The sequence below is a fragment of the Jaculus jaculus genome, chromosome 6 (assembly GCF_020740685.1).
Source record: "Jaculus jaculus isolate mJacJac1 chromosome 6, mJacJac1.mat.Y.cur, whole genome shotgun sequence".
Taxonomy (NCBI): Eukaryota; Metazoa; Chordata; class Mammalia; order Rodentia; family Dipodidae; genus Jaculus; species Jaculus jaculus.
In genome coordinates this window covers 131,328,535-131,353,255 of record NC_059107.1, presented here as the reverse complement: position 1 = coordinate 131,353,255, position 24,721 = coordinate 131,328,535, and the positions used below count along the sequence as shown (strand labels likewise).

The 24,721-nt window shown below is 34.5% G+C and overlaps 1 protein-coding gene across 1 annotated transcript in view; it reads right to left on the bottom strand.

The window, feature by feature from the left end:
- Tmtc3 (transmembrane O-mannosyltransferase targeting cadherins 3) overlaps nt 1-24,721 on the bottom strand; it is a 36,375-nt gene that overhangs the window by 2,944 nt on the left and 8,710 nt on the right. The window contains exons 2-13 of the mRNA XM_004650160.2: nt 24,101-24,321; nt 21,966-22,184; nt 20,509-20,608; nt 19,921-20,036; nt 19,329-19,501; nt 13,754-14,006; nt 11,078-11,226; nt 9,162-9,282; nt 6,843-6,954; nt 4,976-5,079; nt 3,516-3,685; nt 328-554 (exon numbers count right to left, since the gene is read on the bottom strand). Coding sequence (XP_004650217.2) covers nt 328-554; nt 3,516-3,685; nt 4,976-5,079; nt 6,843-6,954; nt 9,162-9,282; nt 11,078-11,226; nt 13,754-14,006; nt 19,329-19,501; nt 19,921-20,036; nt 20,509-20,608; nt 21,966-22,184; nt 24,101-24,289 — 1,933 coding nt within the window. The 5' untranslated portion in view covers nt 24,290-24,321. The remainder of the gene's footprint in view (nt 1-327; nt 555-3,515; nt 3,686-4,975; nt 5,080-6,842; nt 6,955-9,161; nt 9,283-11,077; nt 11,227-13,753; nt 14,007-19,328; nt 19,502-19,920; nt 20,037-20,508; nt 20,609-21,965; nt 22,185-24,100; nt 24,322-24,721) is intronic.

The window sequence follows — 24,721 nt, the reverse complement described above, 5'->3', positions numbered from 1 at the left end:
AGTTTTGAAAGCATACAAAGATCTTGGGTCCTTAAAGGTATTATGGAAAAACTTCTGTAAGTCCATATTACCTGACATATTTAATTTGCAACTTTTATGTTTATATGCATAAAATAGTATGAAAGACTAATTAGATATTATTTAATACAGCACCTGAAAAATTGGTTTCAACACATACCAGAAGAATGCATAAGTAATACTATCATATATATTTGTACCTGTTACTTGGAAAATATTTATTTCAAACATTTTAAATAGTTTTCCTAGAAGTTGTTACACATACTAAACTGCAATTTGATTCCATTTAGAAATATTGAGGAAACATACCTGATTCCTGCATTAAGATAGCAGAATTGAACAGTGCGAGCTTATGCTTTGGATTTAGTTCTAAAGCATGATTAAAGTTTTTTAGGGCTTCAGCTGGTTCTTTCAGCTCAATATAAACGATTGCCAAGTTGTACCAAAGGTCTGCATTACTTCTGTCCAGCTCCAGTGCTTTGAGATATGCTTCCTTAGCTTTGAGAGGTTTATTCATTTTTAAAAGCAATTCTCCCCTGTGAAAGAAGCAAAGTTTACTTATATTTCTGTCAGTTTATAAGCACCATTTTCAGTATCTCATGCCTTTCCACATACAGATTTTCTTCTTATACCTTAGACTCCTAAATGTTCTATTTAAAAAACAACAAAACAAAACAAAAACCCAATTTATGTCATGAATACAGTTTCAAATCTTAACCCTTTAGTGCAGCAGATCTGCTTTGATATATATTTAAGTATTATTTTTGCAAAAACATACTTGACTTTTGACAGTAGATAGGGAAATGAAGAAAATCTACTTTTGAATATATCTAAAAATGAGACCGACTAGATTGCATGAAACTATGATTGCTAATCACAGTGGTAGATCAGTTAATATCAGATGATGAAAAATATCTATTGAAAAATATCTACAGTAATTATTGGGGAATTCTAGGCCTCAAATCACTTATATAAGTTTCACTGCACAAATAAGCGGAGAAATTTATATTTGTAACTTCCTTTTACATTTAGTTTCTGTCTAAAGTATTTTTATAAGAGGTATGATTCATTTGTGCTTTTCAACATGAGCACCAGTGCCACCTGCAGATTGCTATAGGAACACAGCTAAAACCATGTAACCCCTCTATGAACACAGTTCCAATTTCTGTTACAGAACATAAGAAAAGCATTTTACTTAGAATTAGTGAAATTTTTTTAAATTATTATAAATACAGAAACTTCTAGGAATGAGTCTAAGGTATTTTAAATGCATTTTTTTCTGAGGTAGGGTCTTGTTCTAGCCTAGGCCCACCTATAATTCACTATGTAGTCTCAGGTTGGCCTTATACTCACAGAAATCCTCTTACCTCAGCCTCCCAAGTGCCAGGATCAATGGCATGCACTGCCATGCCTGAGCCTTTAATGAAATTTTTAATGAGCAATTCTTTAATCTGATTTTTAAACTTACTTTCAAGCAGAAAGCCAGAGAGACATAGAGAAAAGTTGAGAGTTGAGAGAGAATGGGCATACCACCTGAGAACCTCTAGCCACTGCAAACTCCAGATGCATGTCTCACTTTGTGCATCTGCCTTTACATGGGTATTGGGGAATTGAACTCAGGTCACTAGGCTTTTCAGGTCAGCGCCTTGACTGCTAAGCCATCTCTCCAGCCTTTACGAGCAATTGTTTATGAAATAAACACGATGAGTTCCAGGTAAGTCTAAAAAAGACCATCCCCAATTTTGATATAAATTTTACCATAAAATGGTGAAATTCTGCATCATTTCCTCCATAGGAAGTGTTATAAATTATGACGAAGTTTACTGGCCAGGATAAAAAAAAATTAACATGAATTTATCCTCAAGTATGCAAATGGGAACATATTTACATGGGAAATAGAGCAAATTTTAATGTGGTATCATTTAAAAAAATTATAAACAAGATGTTTACTGTGGCAAGACATTAACAGCCAGTTGATTTTCAAAATTTAAGGAACCCGTATCTGGAACAGGGATCCGGGTCAGAATCCTATGGAAATAAAGACTATACTCTCCAATGTCAAGCTCCCACAAGTCTTTGGCTAAAAGAGAGGCTACATTCATCAAACTCTCCCTAAATTAATAATTCTCCTATTTAGCCTATGCTGACTCCACTCTCTCTTGGAGAATCTGTTTTTCATTTTTAGAAGGTAGTGAGACCAGAGGAGACAGACTAGCTCTCCCATCTCAGTGAAGGCGAAACCACAGAGGAAGTTGGGAGACCAGCTAAGAGTGCTGCTTCCATGGTGAGCCTGACAATCAGCACCAGGGTAAAAGAGACAGGTGCTGAGGATACTCAACACATACAAAGCAGAAACCCAGAGACTCCTAAGAGCTCATCACTGAAGTAGACTTAAAATACACCCAAGGCTCAGGAAATTTTGTGGAAGAGTGGGTGGAAAGATTTTAAGAGTCACAGGTTGGAACGTCATGCCCAGAGATATTTCCTCACCATAATACCTGGCTGTTGCTCTCACAATACAAAACCCACAACCCTATGGAGAATACCAGCAACCCCACTGAGGAGGGACCCAGCGAAATGGGGGCAGGAAGGAGGGAAATGATGGTACCAACACATAATGTACGTACACAAGAACACAATGTATGTTCTGATCTGGATAACGTAAAATGTAAGTACCAGTTATTTTCTCCCCATGTGTGAGTGTTTGTGATGTGGGCACACATGTATGTGACTGAACATGTAGGCCAGAGGACAATCTCCAGTGCTACCCTCAGAACTGCTGTGCAATTCTTTTTGAGACAGGTTCTCTCACTGGTATGGAACTGACCAATTAAGCTACAATGGGTAGCCAACAAGTTTCAGGTATATGGCAGTATCCATTTGCCAGTGCTGGGATGATAGATGCTCAACACCATGTCATGCCTAGCACTTCTATTTGGTTACTAGAGATTAAATTCAGATTTTCAGGTTTGCAAGGCAAGCACTTTATCCACCCATCTATGGCCACCGTCCTCCAGGTGTATTTAATAGGAGGAAGAAAAGAGATTTAATTAATTTATTTATTTGAGAGCGACAGAGACAGAGAGAAAGACAGATAGAGAGGGAGAGAGAATGGGCGCGCCAGGGCTTCCAGCCACTGCAAACGAACTCCAGACGCGTGCGCCCCCTTGTGCATCTGGCTAACGTGGGACCTGGGGAACCGAGCCTCGCACCAGGGTCCTTAGGCATCACAGGCAAGTGCTTAACCGCTACGCCATCTCTCCAGCCCAGAGATTTTATTTTTGAGAATAAAATGAAACTAAGAATGAGCTGCTTCTAGAACTTCCTTTCATATAAAATAACCCAATCTATTATAAATTAAGAATTCTCTTATCAGTTTCAATTTAAATCTGTCAGTTTAATAAAAGGAATCCTATGCAACTGGCTGCCAGTTAGAATGCCATGCCAATTTAATCAAAACACACATGCAAATATAGCTGAGTCATGAACTCTGGCACCTGCTGATGTAAGCCTGCTTGAAGTCCGGCCTCATGCTGATAGCTTGCCGGTACAGCTGGTCTGCTTCTTCCAGGCGGGATTCATTTGCTCGGATCAGGTTGGCCAAATTGATGTAAACATTCAGGTGGTTTGGGGCAATTCTGGCTGCATACTTTTTACCAGGAATAATCTGTTTAGAAGAAGAAATTAGGTATATTTGATATTTCAATTAAAAAGTTTCACTAGTAGTTTATTCAAAATAACACAAAACCTAAGATTTTGTCACTACTTTTACAGATGAAAATAAATAAATTAAATAAAATGTGACAGCCATGTTAGCCAATGAGCCATTTTTAGCCTTTTATTTATAACTATCTTTTGTTTTTAATTTATTTTTATTTTTTACTTATATGAGAGAGGCAGAGAGAGAGAGAGAGGGAGAGAATGGGCATACAAGGGTGTTCAGCCGCTGTAAACCAACTCCAGATGCGTGTGCCACATTATGCATCTGGCTTACGTGGGTCCTGAGGAGTTGAACCTGGGTCCTTTGGCTTCACAGGCAACAGCCTTAAACACTAAGCCATCTCTCCAGCCCTACAGCTACTTTTTAATGAAGTCAGATAAATCAGAACTTTCAGAGGCTAAGGTCCCTTAATCAGTCTGCAACAGAACATGAACAGAATCATCTCTCAGGTCATTTGTACACTTTTAACTCTATGTCAGAAAAGGGTTTCCTGGTTGTGACAGTAAGGCAAGCTGATTTATTTCAATAATACTAAAAACTCGCTCGGTTAAACTAGAAAATAAAATGCTGTACTTCAGGCTACATTATTATGTAAAGTATATATGGATTTAAGTGTACAATGTATTTTATAAATGGTATAGCAATTTAACTGTACCATTGTTTTAAAATATCCAATCATAATTAATACTACTATTGTCAATATTATGCTTCAGAAATATGTAGTTTGGTTTCCAGTTTCTTTTCTGATGAAGCAGTTTGTCAAGCAGGATCAAAGCTTCCATGTACATCAATTCAGGTTCCATGAATCTCACACTTATGTCATTACACAAACAATGAATGCAATTCAGCAACAGAGATATAGCCACTATTTTCACACATGTATTAGTTTCTTTGAATAGTATTAATTTAAACTACTTAACAATTTAAATTTAATTTAAACCATTAATAATTTAATGACTAAAGTTTATAAATAAGATACTCTTCATTGAAAGTAATTTATTGTTTACAATCAAGACTATGCAATATTCATACTCATGTAATACAATGAACTAAGATGGCAAAATTTTAAAATTAGAGCCAGAAAATATGTGTAAGCATTTATAAAATTTGCAGAAGTAGACAATTCATTAAATACTTTAATTTACATCAACAAATTAATGAAAAATTTCCTTCTACATAGTGACTCACAAGGACACACAGAAGACATACGACAATAAATCACGACCACTTATTTACCTGAGGCATTAGTGACTTAGCCAACATGTAGGATTCTTCAGCTTCTCTAGTTCTATTTAAGTTCTTGTATGTTCTTCCTACATTCATGTGGGCACCGATATCATCTAGGCAATAATTTGTTGAGAAATATACTAAACAGTACTCAGTTCAAACTAAGAAAAGACATGCTTTCAGAAACAAACAAGCTAGCCCTCCCCAAACCCACCCCCGCCTCCCCCAAAATGCAAATGCAGGAAACAGGTCCTGCTTTTTGGGGATGTTCTTCTTCAACAACTTATTAGAACTTACAACCCACAGTGCACTCTAAATATTTAAAAGCATTGTTCAGACACCATATACACACAACATGAAAATACCTACTGGATTGATCTTTGAAGATGTAGGTCATGGGGAAGAGACAAAGGTATTGTTCTGTCACTTAACTGTATTTTGCTATGCCACACTCACTACAACTTGTTTTCATTTCCCTAATCTCACAGCTTTGGAATTCACTTTTGATGATGTTTAGAATTAGCACAGGTGGTAAAGCTAACAAATTCCCGCCATGGTGAATTATTGATATGTCAGGTATATTTCCTCATTTTGATGCCCAAAGGAGAAATGAGCTGTGTACCAAAATGAAGTTTGTCATCAAAGATCATAAGCAGTATTGTTAAATGAATTAATATATACTTAAAATCAGATAAAATTTACTTGCTATCTTTATTAAAATTGTACCATAATGCTTACAATTATTGTATGAAAACATAGGAGTATAACATATAATCACTTCCTAAGACCATTCTTCCTTAGTAATATACACCTGATAAAATTCTGATCCTCCTGCCTCTGACTCTTCAGCAATATCCTACCGGCGTGTGCCACCACAACTGGCCACACCTGATAAAACTCTAATTATGACTGCCTGAATAATTTATGCCTACAAGATCACAAACGCTAAGCTGTAAAGTAACATGAGAAAAACATGTAGCCATGCTAATTAAGTTTCCAGTTATTACTAATCTCAAGATGGTTGTTAGTGCTGTATAGCAATTAGGGTTTCCGCCTCTATGCACTCTCTTGGATCTTTGCTTCTTCATGAGTAACATGTGGACTAAGCATTATCTGGTTGCTTATTAGAAATGTAAATTCAGGTTATATCTAAACCTACTCTAGAACATACACAATAACAAGACCTCTAAGTAAGTGATGTGCACAAGAAAGTTTGGGAAGCACTGTCCTGGATGACCATTTCCTTTTTCCCTGATCTTACATCCTTTACTCTCTACTAGTGATTTTATATCTTCATTTTTTTTTTCTTTTTCTTTTTACTAATAGAAGGGAGCCTGAAAAGTTGTCTCTATATCATTTATCTATTGCTACTCCTGTGCATACACTGTGCCCTGTCTGGTTATCCCACTTAACTCTTGATCCTACATTTGAAGGTAGCCTACATACCAACCTTTGCATCAGATCCTTTGTACTTCGCATCACTTCAAAGCATCATACTAATAACTCAATTCTCCCAGCCACATTATTACATTTCCCATCTTTACTTGATTTGCCCCAAACATGCTCTTCCTCAAAACAAAACAAGTTATACCATCCTATCATATTCTCTTGTCCCATGCCTAGCACCACCACCAATTCCTGTCGACATCTTTAAAAAAATATGTCGACAAGGTCTTTCCCTACTCTCTTAAACATAATTTTATCAATCTTTGTTCCCATGACTCCACAGAAAGTACACATTAGTTCCACCCAAAACCTGTGATTTAAGTCTTTAATGTCATATGGAAATGGCTTACTGCCCAAATATACTCAAAAAATATAATCTTTTTTATTATAAAAAGTAAAGAAACTATTTGCAATTATTAATAGTGCTTACCTGGCTGAACATGAGTAGCCTGCAAAAAGAATTTCAAAGCTCTCTCAAAGTTCTTCTCATTTTCCAGAGCATGACCTACATTATTCCATAACTTGGCATTGTTTTTATTTACCTTAAATATTAAGTAAAAATAGAAATGAATTTTATTTCAGACACTTATTTTATTCAGAGACTTATTTGGAATATTACTGGGAATGGAATGCTTTGTGGAGATGTTCTGGACATGCAGGAGTCCTACTTAATCCCCTTCTCCATAACATCCTAAAACCATGGTAGTGTGATTTCATCCATTTTATGTAATAAAACTGTAACCAGATTTGTATTTGATCAAAGCATTAATGCTGTTTGAAACCTTGCTATACTATTTGTACTTTAGGAGCAAAAGTATTTAAATATAGGAATGTTTAAAAGCTATATTACAGATTTATTTTTAGGCCATGCATATTCAAAGCTACTTAAGTAGTAATGATGGCCATGAGAAGGCTGAGATTAAAGATCTTAATCAATACATGCTTTCAGCTTTCACAGATGGGCAGTGTTCCTGCAGGTAGAAACTAACAGTTAGCTAAAGTATTATCTGTACTGTTTGGGACTGTAGGTTTTAATGCTGTTTTGCTAGTGAAGACAAGCAAAATTCCTAAAAGTAACAGGTGGGTGCCACATGGTAATGAAGCTTTGCATAAGGCTGGGAGAAAGTGCAGAGAATAAGTGGCAATAAAAGAGTCATGTGATCTTAAATAGTCACAGATATTAATCTGATCTCAAAATCAGAAAGATTGGGCTGGAGAGACTGCTTAGCAGTTTAAGGTACTTGCCTATGAAGCCTAAGGACCCAGATTCAATTCCCCAGTACCCATGTAAGCCAGATGCATAAGGTGACACAGGTGTCTGGCGTTCACTGGCAGTAGCTAGAGGCTCTACTGCACCCCTTCTCTTTTTTCCACAAATTAGTAAATAAACTAAAACACAGAGACTGTGGAATGAATCAGTTAATTCATTAAAATTATAAAATGGAAAGTCTGAAAAAATTCACTTTGAACTTTTTCAAAGAAAAGTTTCAATTAAAAAGCAGAATACAAAAACAACTAAATCCCAACCAACAAACCAAAATTGAGCATTTAAACAGATATATTTTTTGTCTTACACTTATGATGTTTCCCATGGTATTAATTATTGGGTAGTACTTTGTTTATTTCACTAATTTTATAATTTCTTTATTTCACTAATTTTAAGAAGCATACTATAGAACATACCACTTTATGTACTAGTAAGAAAAAAAGCAATTCTCTGTGAGAGTTCTTTCCTACAAAAATCTGATTTTAGGGCTGGAGGGTTTAAGGTGCTTGCCTACTAAATGAAAAGACCCAGGTTTGATTCCCTAAGACCCACATAAGCCAGATGCACAAGCTGGCACATATATCTGGAGGTTGTTTGCAGTGGCTGGAGACCCTGGCACACCCATTCTCTGTCTCTTATCTTCCTTTGTCTCCTTCTCTCAATCAAATAAAACAAAATGAAATTTTTCTTTTTAAAAACAGGACTGGAGAAATGGCTTAGCGGTTAAGGCATGGCATTTGCCTGCAAAGCCAAAGGACCCATGTTTGACTTTCCAGATCCCATGTAAGTCAGACGCACAAAGGTGAGGCAAGAGCAAGGTTGCACATGCCCAACAGGTTGTACAAGATTCTGGAGTTTGAGTTCAGTGGCTGGGGCCCTCACACACCAATTCTCTCTCTAAAAGAAAACAAGGAATCTGATTTTAGATATTGTAAGGTTTCAAAATGTGTTTTCCAAAAATGTTTTCTATTTAAATATTTTACCGTGTGAGTGTCTAGCTAGCTGTGTAACATTTAGAAAATTATTTATTTGTATATGCTCTGGACATATTGATAAGTAGCATTTTTTTTAATTTTTTTTTATTTATTTGAGAGCGACAGACACAGAGAGAAAGACAGATAGAGGGAGAGAGAGAGAATGGGCGCGCCAGGGCTTCCAGCCTCTGCAAACGAACTCCAGACGCGTGTGCCCCCTTGTGCATCTGGCTAACGTGGGACCTGGGGAACCGAGCCTCGAACTGGGGTCCTTAGGCTTCACAGGCAAGCGCTTAACCGCTAAGCCATCTCTCCAGCCCGATAAGTAGCATTTTATAGAATTTGTTATGGTATATATCACATAACAATTCATTTTCATTAATCTTTTGGCAAAGTACTTAACATCGTACAGGTAAATATCTAATTAATATGAAGGTAAAAACAGATTAGAAATGGTCTTAGGACGTCAACAATAACATACTTCCTGTCATTCTCAGTGATACATTACCTTCAAGGCTGACATAAACAATGTATATTCAGACTCCCAATCCCAATTTCTATGTAATGTTTTTAAGGCATGGGTTAGTATCACCATGGACAGACAAACCCAGGATAGCTTTTTCAATACACTGTTCAAAAGATCAAAAAAAAAAAAAAAAAAAACCTTTAGAAGAGAGGTAATAAAATAAACGTGTTAAATAATTCCAAATATCGACTGTAAAGAATTTATTCTAATTACCATTTAACTTTAGAGAAAACATGACCTCAAAAATTGTACTTTATGAATATGGTCTTCGAACTGAGTCTTCACTAATATCTTCACTAATGTAGTCATTCTTTGGGATTTGTAGGTGATGCATTCCAGTACTTCCACAGATCAGTAAAGTTTGAGGATGCTCAAGTCCCTTATATGTGCCAGTACTATATTTGTATAAAGCATACACATTCTCTAACTACATGTGTATATTAAATGTTCTCTAGATTATTTGTACTACATAATACAAACTATTATACAAATAGTTGTTACTACTTCATTGTTTAGGGAACAAACTGGTACATAAAAATCTCCGTATGTTCATTATAGAAGCATTTTCCCAATATATTTAATCAGTTGACTGAGTTTGCAAATTTGTATCCATGAACCCATGGTAAAAGTTGACTGTATATTAACATATCCACCTTTATTTTAAAAGGTATATTTGGAGTAAAATGACAAAAAGTTGATATTTTGTTTTTTAGTAATTTTTAGTAGTGAATTTTTATATCTAGTATTATTTGTGATAGTACCTACAACTTGAGTATTTTTAATTGAATTTACAAAGGGCCAATCATATCTCTTCAGTGTTTAAAAATGTTTCTGGATACAAAGTATATAACAGACTATTATAATATTCATTGAATAGTTTTATACTTTAAAGTTAAAATTGTCTCAACATACAAAGTAAATTAACTCTTCATAAAATGACAGTGAATTACAAATCCTCAGGCTAGTTGAGATTCAATGCTTCATTTATGAAAACATAACTGCAATTTAACAGCCCCTTATCTCATTTAATGTTCTTCACATCTATTTTGTTCCTGTGACAGACCCATTCAACTTGAACAGGAGAGACCCTGATCACTGGAAGCAGTTATCAACACTCTGCTGCTTCCTGCTGTGTGATCTTGAGCACATCAGGTAACTTGTATGAGCTTCAAGTTTCACATCTGCAGGAATTAAGGCATATCAAGATTAAATGGAAAAATATTTCTCAAGGGTCTACCACGATTCATGGCACTGGTAGTGATTACAACTGGATATCTGGGTAGATGCTACAAGAAAAGTTGCAGTGAGAAGTCAGTTATAAATCTAATGTAAATTTAGTATTACAGCATTATCTGCTCATTAGCAATTTGCTTAGACTGGCAAAGCATATATGCATCTGACATAATATCTATGATTATGAGTTTGTAAGTAAAGTGTTCCTTAGCTGTTAAAACAAGAAAGTCAGCTATATCATGATGAAGATGGTTACTACAAAAAATTACAAATGTTTCTTATTATACATTTGGTAAATAGTGAAAATTCAATATGATTCACATGAATAAGGCTGGCTAGCTCTTAGTTCACTACATGTGAAAGTGGGAATGATCATTTGTGACTTTAGTTTCAATGTATCCTTCTTTTTATTTCAATTTGACTCAAAAGTCTGTTCTGTCTCAGAATGAAAAAACATAATTAGTAGGTACTGTGGCATTTTCCTAACTTGAATTACAAGGAAGCTACCAAGATAAACAAAACAAATGAAAAAAGAGAAAAGAAAAAAAAAAATTATGTAAGCCATGAAAGTTTGACTTACAACTGAAGTGGAAACAGATTTAACATACTTAATGTGTTTAATTTAATTTAATTTGATCACCAGTATGCATTACATGAATATTCACCTTTTGTTTGAAATTTTTTGCCATCCATGAGCTACCAAAATACAGAACCCCATGCTAGGAACATACAGTACTCGCTCAGCAACAACAAATCCAACAGGAAAAAAAAGGTTTGATGCAGGAATAAATGGTAATGCCATCAAACAAAGTGCCTGGAAGGAAAAAAGAAGATACTTCACTAAGTTCAAAACTACATAAAAAATTAACAGTGAAATCCAAAATGTTATTATCTACTCTGGATAAATGAGTTTGTATGATATTTCAGATAATTAGCATAAGACCGGTAAACATAAAGAAGGTAACTCATAGTGATAGTAACTGTCAAGATATATCTAAGCCAGATACGACAGAAATCTTCTTGAAGTCCAAAAAATGTGAGGCTATCTATGTAATTACTTTAAAAATAAGATTACTGTATGTTTTTAGTAATGTTTCTCAAAATTCAAGTAAGACTTTTTATAGTATATTAAATTTGAGAAACATAATTAACTATATCTCATTCTTTTTTATGAAGAGTGTTGCAGATAAAAATAAACCATTAAGTTAAATATTTACATTAAGCAAAAATTGACCTCACAGGTTCATCCAGATAAATTAAAACAATATTTCTTGAAAACAGCACATTCAACTGATTCTCTAACATGAATTAGCTCTTTTTATTTTCTTATGTCCCAAACCAGCTACTTCAAAAAACATTTTAAACAAATCTACCTATGGGGCTGGAGAGATGCCACTGTTAAGGCACCTGCCTGCAAAGTCAAAGGATCCAGATTCAATTGCCCAGGACCCGTACCTGCATAAGCCAGGTGCACAAGATGGCACATGCATCTGGGATTTGCTGGCAGTGACTGGATGCCCTGGCGTGCCCATTCTCTTTGCCTCTTTCTCTCAAAAATATTATACATACATACATACATACACACACACACGTATATATGTGTGTGTGTATATATATATATATACATGTGTGTGTGTGTGTGTGTGTATGGGGGAGGGGGGGAAGGAGAAAGGAGGGAGGGAAATGGCTTAGTTGTTAAGGCACTTGCCTGTGAAGCCTAAAGACCTTGGTTTGATTCCCTAATACCCAGATAAGACAGATAGATGCACAAGGTGGCACATGCATGTGGAGTTTACTAGCAGTGGCTGGAGGCCTTGGCATGCACATTGTCTTTTTGTAACTGCCTCTTTTTCTCTAATAAATAAATAAAATATTTTAAAAAAGGGAATTCCTTAAGATTCTACTTGTAAGCTTCTCTTTTCAAGCTGCTTTATTTTCTAGAAGAGAATTTAACCCAAAAACTCTAGCCAAAATCTCATCCTTGAGTGACAATTAATTTTTAAGCAACTAGAATGTTAGTTGGCAACCATCTTGGAGAACTGGTAAAATCTGCTTGATAAAGGATGTCATGTATCTCCTCTATATGTCATCTTACCTACATTTTGATTTCAATTACTACCTCCATAGTAGGGGGAAAAATTATGTGCCACCTAGGAATTTCTTTTGAACTTCAATTATCAAGTATTGTTTAAAATCTCCTATAGGATGTTTTAAAGAAACCACAAATTTAGCATGTCTAAGGTGAGAACAAGAAAGATTTTTCCCCAAATTATACTACTATCAATCTTTTCTATATTTTAGTCATTGGTTTCAAATTTTTCTAGCACGTAAGCTCTCTGTAAGTAAGGACCTTATCATTACTCTTATATTAGTGCCCCAAATGCTATGTACGTAGGCTACAATCAGAAATTTCGATTGAATGACTATGTTAATCTAGAGTCTATAACCCAGAGATTTAAAAAAAAAAAAATTGTTCATTTTTATTTATTTGAGAGTGACAGTGAGAGGAGAGAGAGAGGAGAGAGAGAGAAAAAGAGAGAGGGAGAATGGGTGCACCAGGGCTTCCAGCCACTGCAAACAAATTCCAGATGCATGCGACCCCTTGTGCATCTGGCTAACGTGGGTCCTGGGGAATTGAGCCTCGAACCAGGGGTCCTTAGGCTTCATAGGCAAGCATTTAACCTCGAAGCCATCGCTCTAGCCCAGAGATTTTATATTTATGGAAAATTAAATAACCCATTCTAACATAGGATAAACACTGAAAAAAATCATATAACATCACTATTGTTAGTAATTAGAATGAAGAAATCTAACAATTATACAAAGTCAGGACAGATTAAGAAAATTATAAATAAAAAAGAAATTACAAAAAAAAAGCAACACAAGAAGAATTTGTAAGTACTAAAGGATCTGGACATAGTGCTATCTCAGAGATTTAAACCTTCCAAATGAAAGCTTAGATGTGTTCTTTTTCTAGCTGCATATTTCATATGACATCTTCTTAATGCCAGAGACACAAGAAGTATGCTATAGTATCTGTTTTTGTCAAATGTGCATGATCTAGTTGGATCGAGCTGACTATATGACAATGAACACCAAAGGGAAGCTTTGTGATTTTGAGTTCCTATCAAATTAGAAAAATTATCATCCTTTTCTACTTTACATAGTTGATATTTAGCAAAGATAAATATTCCTGCAAAGTATATTCTAATTTTAGATTAATCTAAAATAAATTCATAATTGGGATGATGAATAAAGAAATAAGCTACTTCTGGAAACATGTTTTGGATGTCTTATACTTAGCCAACTGAATGCAACACTGAAAAGTTAATGTTTCTTACCATTAATACAGTCTTGGAAGAATCACCAGGGTACCGGACACTGAATATTCCCAAAGCCCCCAGAAAAATAAAGAAAGTAAATGTGGCAAGATTTCGTATATCTAGAAAGGATTCAATCAGTGGTATTGTTCCCATGGTCCAGTCACAGCAAAGCTCTGATGGATTTAATAGAAGCCAAGCATTCACAGGAAGGAGGTAGTTAAAAGTTAATTGTCTTGTAGGGCTTGGGCTTACAGCAGCTGGATTATCAAACCTGTATATATATTGAAAAAATAAGAATTTTAGAAATTTGTGATTTAACCATGGCACTGTGTATGATAGGCAAACACATTGACACTGAGCATTATTTTCACCCCTTGATTTCTTGAAACAGGCTATTACTATGTAGTTCAGGCTGGCCTTGAATTCAAGATCCTCCTATCTTGGCCTCTCAAGTGCTGGTTATATGCATATATTACCACCACCAAAGCACAAAACAAACAAACAAAAAAACACTTTTAAAGATAATAATTTTAGGGGATGCAGAGATGGCTTAGCAGTTAAGGCACTTTCAAAGCCTAATGACCCAGGTTCAACCCCCCAGTATCCATGTAAGCCTGGTGTACAAGGTGGCACATGCAGTGCACAGAGGCCCTAGTGTGCCCGTTCTCTCTATCTGCATATCTCTCTCTCAAATAAATAAAATGTTTAAAAATAATTTTATATGATAGATATACACGGTAAATAATAGTGAACTTTAAAAAGCATTTTTTGAATAATGTCAAAACAGAAGAACAAATATACTTTATACGTTCCAATCTTATCAGAATTCAACCGAATTGAAATGTCTATGTGAGGAAAATGGTATTTATGGAACACTACAGCAAACATTTATTTCTAGTTAATATTAGAGTAATTCAGACAAATATAACAGTGATATTACAATATTTTGATTATTTATTTATTTATTTTTTATTTATTTATTTGAGAGCGACAGACACAGAGAGAAAGACAAATAGAGGGAGAGAGAAAGAATGGGCGCGCCAGGGCTTCCAGCCTCTGCTAACGAACTCCAGACGCGTGCGCCCCCTTGTGCATCTGGCTAACGTGGGACCTGGGGAACCGAGCCTCGAACCGGGGTCCTTAGGCTTCACAGGCAAGCGCTTAACCGCTAAGCCATCTCTCCAGCCCAGATATTATAATATTTTGTAAAAGTTCTTTCATTAAATATGACCCAATTAAAAGTTAGAAAAAAATTCCAAGATTCATATATATACGTATATATATATATGTATGTATGTGTGTGCATATACATATATATGTGTATATATATATGTATATATATATATTATATATATATATAAAATAAGGAAGCTTTAAAAACACCTACCTAAGTTTTCCTATATAAGGCATTTTTTTAGAACTAAATGCTAATAAAAATTATGGTTTCTTGAATAAAATTCTGTTTTCATCCTTTCTTTACAAACACTATATCACTTAGGAGCTTTTCTTCCTTGCTTGGAGTCTCATGAAGGTAAAAATCAAATTTTTAGTATAAAGAACTATCCATGTTAAGTTTATATAACATTTTGTCTGTATGTTATTTTTTATTCTAGTACATACTGATATGTTTACACTTAGTTTCTTCCAAGTCATGACATACTGTCCGTGTTTTAGCAGTATGAACTATTTTCTGTTCATAAAAATATTTTTAATTCAAATACTAAGTTCAAATAATTATTTACGTATAGCCTTTTAAAAGCTCAATTAGCCACATTTTGAATCTTTACATATAAGAAAAACAGTCAGACTTAAATTTTCAGAAACCAATGGATTTGAATTTATAGTTATTATTTTTTCTTGTTAAGAGGAAATACTATTATTTAAAAGTGATTAACAGCTTTAGGATACTTGATTTAAAAAGTTAATTTTTAACACAAATTGTATCATATTATAATCAATTTCACAGGGGAATGTAATAGAATTAAATTTATACACACTAATTTGAAATGTTTTTGCAAACATATTTACATGCATATGGACCACACACCCACTCACAAACATACACATGAAAATATACTCAACTACAAAGCACGTTTTCATACTGAAGGCATGAAAGAGAAAATAATTGATTGAAATTTTTTAGAAGAATGGATGAGCAGAAAAAAAGACAGTGAAGCTGAGGGATGAAATAAGCAGAAGTTTATATTTACAGTTCAATTTCCAATATTATAATACCTTAATGAGTTCAGCTTAGCATGGCTAAACTCACAGGTAAAACCTTAGCAAGTTGAAAAATTACTGCTTAAATTAAAAAAAAACCCCAAGAACAATAAATTATGTAAAAATATTACAAACGTTTGGGCTTAGAAAAAGTATCTGACTAAAATACATTCTAACTAGTGACTGCAATGCACCATCATGCAAAACATGGTCAACATGTTAGCTTGAACAGGAAATGAATACAAGTGTCCCTTTTAACTTTAACTGGGTAAGAGGAAATGGAAAACTGGTTGAATGTGAAGAACAGGAAAACAGGCATGCAGATTTTAATTTCTTAAGGTCACACCTGATTAGATTGGCCACCAAGTGCAATGTGTGGTGTCCTTTCATAAACAAACACACAGGGAAGAAGGTGAAATCAAGATAACACAGACTGTTATTCAAGACTGGCAACCACCAAAGAGTAGAAGACAGGCATCAAATAACCAATGGAGGGAAGCAACTGTGCCAACATGTTGATTTTGGAATTAAAGCTTCCTGAACTTTGAGAGAATCAATTTGTTGTTTTAGGCCATTTTGCCTGTGGTTACCTGTTACAAATTGTAGGGAAGCTAACAGCCAGGAAAGAACATCATGAAAAACACATGAGATTATAATCTGCTAATATCAGACTGGCCAGGGAGACAGAGTAGAAATCTTAATATAAATCCACTGGTACAACAAGTCAGAAAGGTCTTGTAGAACAAAAATACTCATATTCAAAGGTCACGACGGTCAAATAAGAAAAGTTTAAAAGTAAAATTAAAGGGTAAAACATTTCCAAATACATTCAAAGCGTCCCAGAATAAAACTCAAACACAAAGCATCCCAGAACAAAACTGAACCATAAATTATAGAAATTCATCATGACACTATTAATGTTTGGCACTCATTCAAAGATTACCATCCATGAAGAAGAATTACAATTCATAATGAGAAAATTTATTTAATATGAAAATGATATAGGAGATACAATAAACAATCAGAGAAGACAAATAGAATATATACGGGAGACATAAGATTTAACTGCATATGTATGCACAGATCTCTCTAAACACCAAAGATGTACTTATTTTTATTTATTTATTAGACAGGGTCTGATCTTGTAGCCTCAGTCAGCCTAGAACTTCCTATATAACCAAGGTTGGCCTCAAATTTGTGCTGATCCTTTGACTCTGTTTCCTAAATGATTGACAGATGTAAGCCAACAAGCTGAGCAAGGGAAAAAAATGCAATGGCTTGAAGTTAAAAGCAGTTTACACACCATATTCTCATTCTCTGTCTCTCCCTTTACAAATAAACAGACAGACAATGAGGGCGGGAAATATGGCTTAGCACTTAAGGCACTTGCTTGAAAAGCCAAAGGACCCAGGTTCGAGTCCCTAGAACCTAAGTAAGCCAGATGCACAATGTGGTACATGTGTCTGGAGTTCATTTGAAATGGCTGGAGGTCTTAGAATGCTCACTTTCTCTCTCTGCCTCTTTATTTCCAATCTCTCTTAAATAAATAAAGAAATAAATAATTTTAAAAATATGAAAATATAAACAGAAGAAAATATTAAAAGCAGGTATAGTGAAAAAAATTACCAGCAAAGGTATACAGAATGACAAATGATTTCTTCTTGAATACAAAGTAATTCAAAAGATGATAAAACAATATTTTTAGAATACTGAATGAAAACAACCATCATGGTATTTTTCACTCTTTAAAAATAAAAGATAACTTTATATATAAAAGCTAAAAGAATTCATTATCAGTAGTCCAAGAAATGTAACATAGTCTTTCCTGTGTAATGGAAAATGGCACAAGGTGAAATTTTGAACTAACAATGGAATAAAGAGCACTGAAAATTCTAATCCCATGGGTTAATATTAGAAACACTTTTATTATTTTAAATTCATCCAAAGGTAAATATCTCAAGCAAAGTATAACACTGTATTGTGAGGTTAGAAATATACACCCAAGGAAACCATACAAATAAGCACAAAGGCTAATTTCTTTGGAAGACAGATATAAAAGAGAAGAACAGATGATACAAAGATAAAACCATAAGATGGCAAATTTGCACCAAATTATCAATATTTATATTAAAAATAAATGGACAGAACACTCCATTTAAAAGACCTAAGGGGCTAGAGAGATGGACATTGGTTAAGTACCTATGTAAAGCCAGATGCACAAAATGGTACATGCATGTGGAGTTCGTTTGCAGCGGCGTAAGGCCCTGGCACACCCATTTTCTCTATTTGCTTGCAAATGAACAAATGAAGTATGTTCAAAAAAATCCAAGCAAACAACAAAAAAGATCCAGTTGTATGCAACCTATAAGAAACCTCTCAGAGCTAGAGATGGTTAAGCAGTTAAGGTGTTTGCATGCAAAGCCTAGTGACCTGTGTTTGATTTCCTAGTAACCACATAAAGCCAGATGTACAAAGTGGTGCATGAATCTGGAGTTCATCTGAAGTGGCTGGAGGCCCTGGCACACCCATTCTGTTTCTCTCTGCTTGCAAATAAATAAGTAAAATATTTTAAAAATAGAAATCCACTCTAAAGACAGGTAAGCAATGAAAGGATGGAAAATATATACACTATATAACACTTACATAAGCTAGATGGGAAGACTCCATTAATATATAAGGTGCTGAACTTCTAAAGACAACTACTAAGGATAAACAAAAAGCTCACTTCATAGTGACAAAAGGATCAATTCCTTAACATGACATGTCAATCGTAAATGTTTATGTACTTATCAGAATTTTTAAGAAAAGCAAGAAACCAGCTGAACATGGTGGTGTATGCCAACACTCAAGAAGCCAAGGTAAGAGGATCTCTGTTAATCTGAGGCCAGCCTGATAATACCTAGTGAACTACAGGTCAGCATGGGCTATAGCAAGACCCTACACTGAAAAATCAAAAAAGAAATAATAAAACCAGAAACCAAAAAATATAAGAACTGTAAATACACATAGACAAATCTACAATTATCTACATACACTTCCACATTTCTTTCCAAGTATTACTTGATAAAGTTGAGAAAAATAACCAAGATATATGAAAGGTACTAACTGTTCCACTCTCCTAATGGAAAGAGGATCATTATCTTCTTTATAGTGGTTTGTTTGTATGAATGTAGACGTGCATGCCAAAACTAACTTACTTGCATATTTTAAATACTAGTATGCATTTAATAAATACGTTAATTGTACATCAGTAAAACTATTGCAAAATATAAATCAATGATCCTTTGGAGTACTCATCATACCTTAAAATCCCAAATCAAATACACAGAATAAAAAACAAACAAACAAAACCAACAAAAACAGAATTTCATACCTTGTAAATACTGGAAGTTGGGACTGAATCACCTGGACTCTAACCACAACAAGCAATAATGTACTGAACATCAGGACAATGAGTTTTATTAATGTTTGCAGCATAGAGAATGGAATACCACCTTTTCCACGGAGAAATTGTCCAGCAGTACTACATAATAATGGCAAAGTATACTGAAGAGAAAAAAAATGAGTTTAAGTTACAAGTATCAACACAAGTTTTCAAAACTGAAGTACTTTCCAACTCACACAAATTGAGGATTATTATACAATAATGTGGACCAATTTGTGAAACTGGTAATAATGAAACTAAGCTCAAGCATCTTAATGAATGTATGAATATATATGTAATAATGAATAGGTTATATCATTTCATACATTCATAAACGGTCTAAAAATCTCAGTCCTTAAAAATTGAGGGCTTCATAAACCTTAAGTATTTTCCAGTGGGTAAGAGGACAAAATATATATTTCTGTACATTTTGATATTATTTGTAAGTAAATGATTTACATATAATAATATATTTAGAAAATAAGGATATTAAAATCTAATTTAACTATGACAGAAGATAGACAAAGATATTTTTCCTTACCCCCTGGGCAACAAACACTTCATACACACAACAAATTCCCACAACCGTTATTCCTTGTTCTTTACACAATGTTGCAATAGCCACTAAAAGCACTGTCAATGCAATTGGGGTCCATACTGAAATATAAGAGAAAATAAGAACATACAAAACAATCTTATAATGTCATAAAAATACATTTAACATGTTACGAGAGATTCTAAATTTGTGTTATTTCCAACTGAACAATTCCTTTTAAGATACATTTAAATTCTGTGCTTTACATATTCAAAGCAAAGTTTCAAAATGTGCTCTAGCCAGGTGTGGTGGTGCATGCCTTTAATCCCAGCACTTGGGAGACAGACGTAGGGTGATTGCAGTGAATCTGAGACCACCCAGACTTCATAGTGAATTCCAGGTCAGCTTGGGCTAGAGTGAGACCCTACCTCGAAAAACAAAAACAAAAAAAAAGAAAAAGTGCTCTACTTTTATACATGCATAAGCATATCAATAAAAATAAACAGCTAATATGACCTTAATGTTTTATAAGAAAGAACTTGAAATAAATAAAACTTACTCATAACAATAAAAAATCATGTATTAGACAATTACCTATGGAATTATCTGGTCCCTTTGATTTGGTATATGACAAAAATGCAGCTAGAAAGAAGATAGATGACAAAAGTTCTGCTCTTCCTACAACACCTGTTACCTGGAATGAGACAGGGAGGGAGTTCACAGTAATTAAGTACTGCTAAACTTATTATGTATAATCATAAAATTTTAGGAATTAAAAATCTTCCCAAGATCTTATTTTTGTTTCTGTAATAGTTGAGTGCCCTCAGGTGGTGGACTTGTGTAATTTCCATATATGAAATTTATAAGTGATTCATCTTAATAGTACAATTATTATATTAACTTTGCAAAAATAGTACAGAGGTTTCATGTATTATTTATCAAGTTTCGCCTAATAATAACATATTACATAATTATAATATCTAGGCAAATTCTTGAAAAATATCTATATATGTCTTCATATTAAAAAAAAAAAAAGTTATTTTTATTTATTTGACCAAAATAGGCAGGTAGACAGAGAGAGAGAATGGGGGCATCAGAGCCTCCAACCACTGTAAATGAACTCCAGATGCACGTGACCCCTTGTGCACTTGGCTTATGTGGGTCCTGGGGAATAGAACCTGGGTCCTTTGCCTTTGCAGGCAAGTGCCTTAACCACTAAGTCATCTCTCCTGCCCTGTCTTCATATTTTCTTAACATGAGTGTTTTTAAAATATGAAGGTATAAATGTAGTAATAGCACTGCATAGTATATTTGCAAACCTATAGTTAGTAAAAGTTCCTTTAAAAGAAATTATAAAATTCTCAAAGATTACTCTTTAAAGCATTTGAATTCATTGTACAACTGAAGACAACTTCTCAGTAAGTTTTTGTAACTTTATAAAAAAATCATTTAGCTAGATACCACATGGTTCACAATAGTGGGAAAGAAAAACAACTACCCTCCAACACACAGTTTTGTTTACAAGGAAAGAAACTAAACAAAGTATTTTGTAGCTCTTTGCTGGTAGGTAATTTTTGAGTTTCAAGGTCACCAAGAAAAATATTTTGGATGTGTTTTCATAGGGGGAAAAAACCCTGTATTCACTTATGATGTCATATTACTAACAGTAAGATTATACATATGTTCTTGAATAAATGTTATGTTTCAAATCCTATTGTAAATTTAAAATGTTTGCATTAGGGGGTTTTAAGCCATTTTACTTAACAGTCTTGCTGAGTATGGTTGTGCTCACCTTTAGTCCCAGCACACAGGAGGCAAAGGTAGGAGGATCGCCATGAGTTTAAGGCCATCCTGAGATGACTACATAGTGAATTCCATATCAGCCTGCTCTAGAGCAAGACCTTACCTCAAAAAACAAAAATAAAAACAAAAATCTTCAAGTACTTAGAGGAAAAATAATGGTTAACTTTCTCTTTAATCATAATCACGGTGTAGAAGTTATAAAACCAAAGGAGGAGGATAATACAGACAGCAATGTAGAGTTTACTTACTGCTTCTGTATGTACTGGGTGCACTGCAAAGAGCAAAGCAGAAATCACACTGCTCTTCTTATCCAAAAAGAGTCTGCACACTTTCAGAAAGACCACACTAACAACAGCATGAAAAACCATATTTAGGAGATGATAGGACATTGGTTTTAGCTCACTAAGTAGATAATTTAAGCGAAATGTCAGTACTGTTAAAGGCCTGTAAGACTTATGGCTTCTTTCCTAAGAGGAGAAAACAAACAAACAAAAACATTAATTATTAAAGTATCTTGGTCCTTCAGAATACAGAAATTAATCACTGCATTTATAGTTAAGATAATGATCAACAGGCAACACACACTGTACATAGTTTTATCATCTGTGTTTGTCTACTTAGTCCAAAATTAAGGTAGTTTCCTCCTTGAAATATGGTGGTCAGAGTTGACAGGATATTTGAATAGTAATTCCTATTATATTTAAAATCTGTATACTTACAGACATTTTTAAAAAAGATTTACTTATTAGAGGGCTGGAGAGATGGCTTAGCGGTTAAGCGCTTGCCTGTGAAGCCTAAGGACCCTGGTTCGAGGCTCGGTTCCCCAGGTCCCACGTTAGCCAGATGCACAAGGGGGCGCACGCGTCTGGAGTTCGTTTGCAGAGGCTGGAAGCCCTGGCGCGCCCATTCTCTCTCTCTCCCTCTATCTGTCTTTCTTTCTGTGTCTGTCGCTCTCAAATAAAAAAAAAAAAAATTTACTTATTAGAGACAGAGAGAGGGAGGGAATGGACATGCCAGGGCTCTAGCCACTGTAAACAAACTCCAAATGCATGTGCCACCATGTATATCTGGCTTACGTGGGACCTGGAGAATTGAACCTGGTCCTTAGCTTCAAAGGCATGTGCCTTAACCTCTAAGGCATCTCCCCAACCCTACTGATAGACTTTTTAAGAATCATATTAACAGTGGTGATATTGGTTAACTGGAGTACTGGATTCTCTACAAAGCCTCCTTTCCTATTTATTACCTATGACAAAGGGTTATGAAACTGCAGGTGATATCCACAAGAGGAAATGTAAGCACAGAATGCTTCCCAGTTTATTTCAAATACAGTGGGGTTCAGAAAGGTACAAATACAAATATATGCAACTAACTGTCTCCAGATACTGCATTGACAATAACACAAGAATAATGCCTTCTTTTTCTCACTGTAGACAGGCTGGCCTCAAACTCATAGAAATTCTCCTCCTTCAGCCTCCCCAGTGCTGAGATTAAGGCTGCACTATTCTGCCTGGCAGAATAAAGACTTTTTAGGAGAATAGTCCCTTTTTAGTGATATTTTCTATCAACAAGTCAAATTTTATGTGCAGCACTGAAAAGTTTTATTTTAACCAGATATGTTTTACCCAAAAGTAAAATCAAGCTAGATATAAACTAAAATATACAGCTGAAGAATATTCAAAATATTATCCTAGTTTTTAAATTTTTTTTTTTTGCAGTTTTCTATAAAGAATATCCACACTCAGTGATGACTGAGAAACACACTATTATGGAGTATTACATGTTATGTTTCAAAAACAGTTTATTCAAGCTGGGCGTGGTGGCACATGCCTTTAATCCCAGCACTTGGGAGGCAGAGGTAGGAGGATTGCCGTGAGTTCTAGGCCACCCTGAGACTCCATAGTGAATTCCAGGTCAGCCTGTGCTAGAGTGTGAACCTACCTTGGAATAAAAAAAATAAAAAAACAAAAAATCAAACTACATGATAGACACTAGACACTCACTTATTTATCCACAAAATACTGTTTTCATTTTATTTGGGAAAATGATTTATCACCTAAAAGTTGTAGTTCCATTTTATATAGACACTATATCATAGAACAAACATTAGAATCCAATCTGTATGGTTCCACATTGATAAGGGTCTAATCCTAAACTAGCCTTCAACATGATTTTAAATTTGGAATCAACTCTTCTCCCTGCAGAGAAATAGTACAATCTGTTTATACTCAACTTATTATAATTGAGCATTGTTAAGTTTACCTGTTACCTGTTTTGCTTAACTCACTCATAAAAGTGTGAGTAAAAAAGAGACTTGATTTACAGTCATTCTTTTTAAGATAATTATACCTTTAATATCCTATTTTATGTATTAATTACTTACTTCAGACATAGGAGTTCCCCAAAAGTCATTCTGAAATAAGGTTTTTAAAGGTGTAGATGGATGAAGGTCTTTATTATCCAGTATTGCTGAAACATCATCAAAAACAAAACCACAAAGGAGACTGTTCCAATAGCAGGCAGTTACCACACCTACTATTAATGTTATTTCTTTGAGGCTAATATCTGCCATCTTTCAGGATGTTCAAGTACTTGTAGACCAAACTGTGGGGGAAGGCATAAAGATAAAATAAAATAAACAAATATTTTCAATCAAATAATTACCAAATTAGTAGCTGAATACATAAAGATAGCATGCTAATGCTCAGAGAAAGATTCAGCTTAAATGCCATCTACCTCTCTGAAGCATTAACTGACCACCTCTCCACATTTCTAACTGAAGACAAATTGTATCATGTATGTTTTCATACTTCTTTTCAGTCTTATCATACCAATTTATCTTTGGACCCAGTTTTTTGTCTAGTTAGACAGTACAATTCTTACCAATTGTGACAATCAGGTTTACGTTGAATAGACTTACAAGGTAACTTAGTACTTCATACATTTAAAAAAACAACCGAAATCAAAGGTTCTATAGCTGTTTAATTTGGCTAAAAGCCTTGTG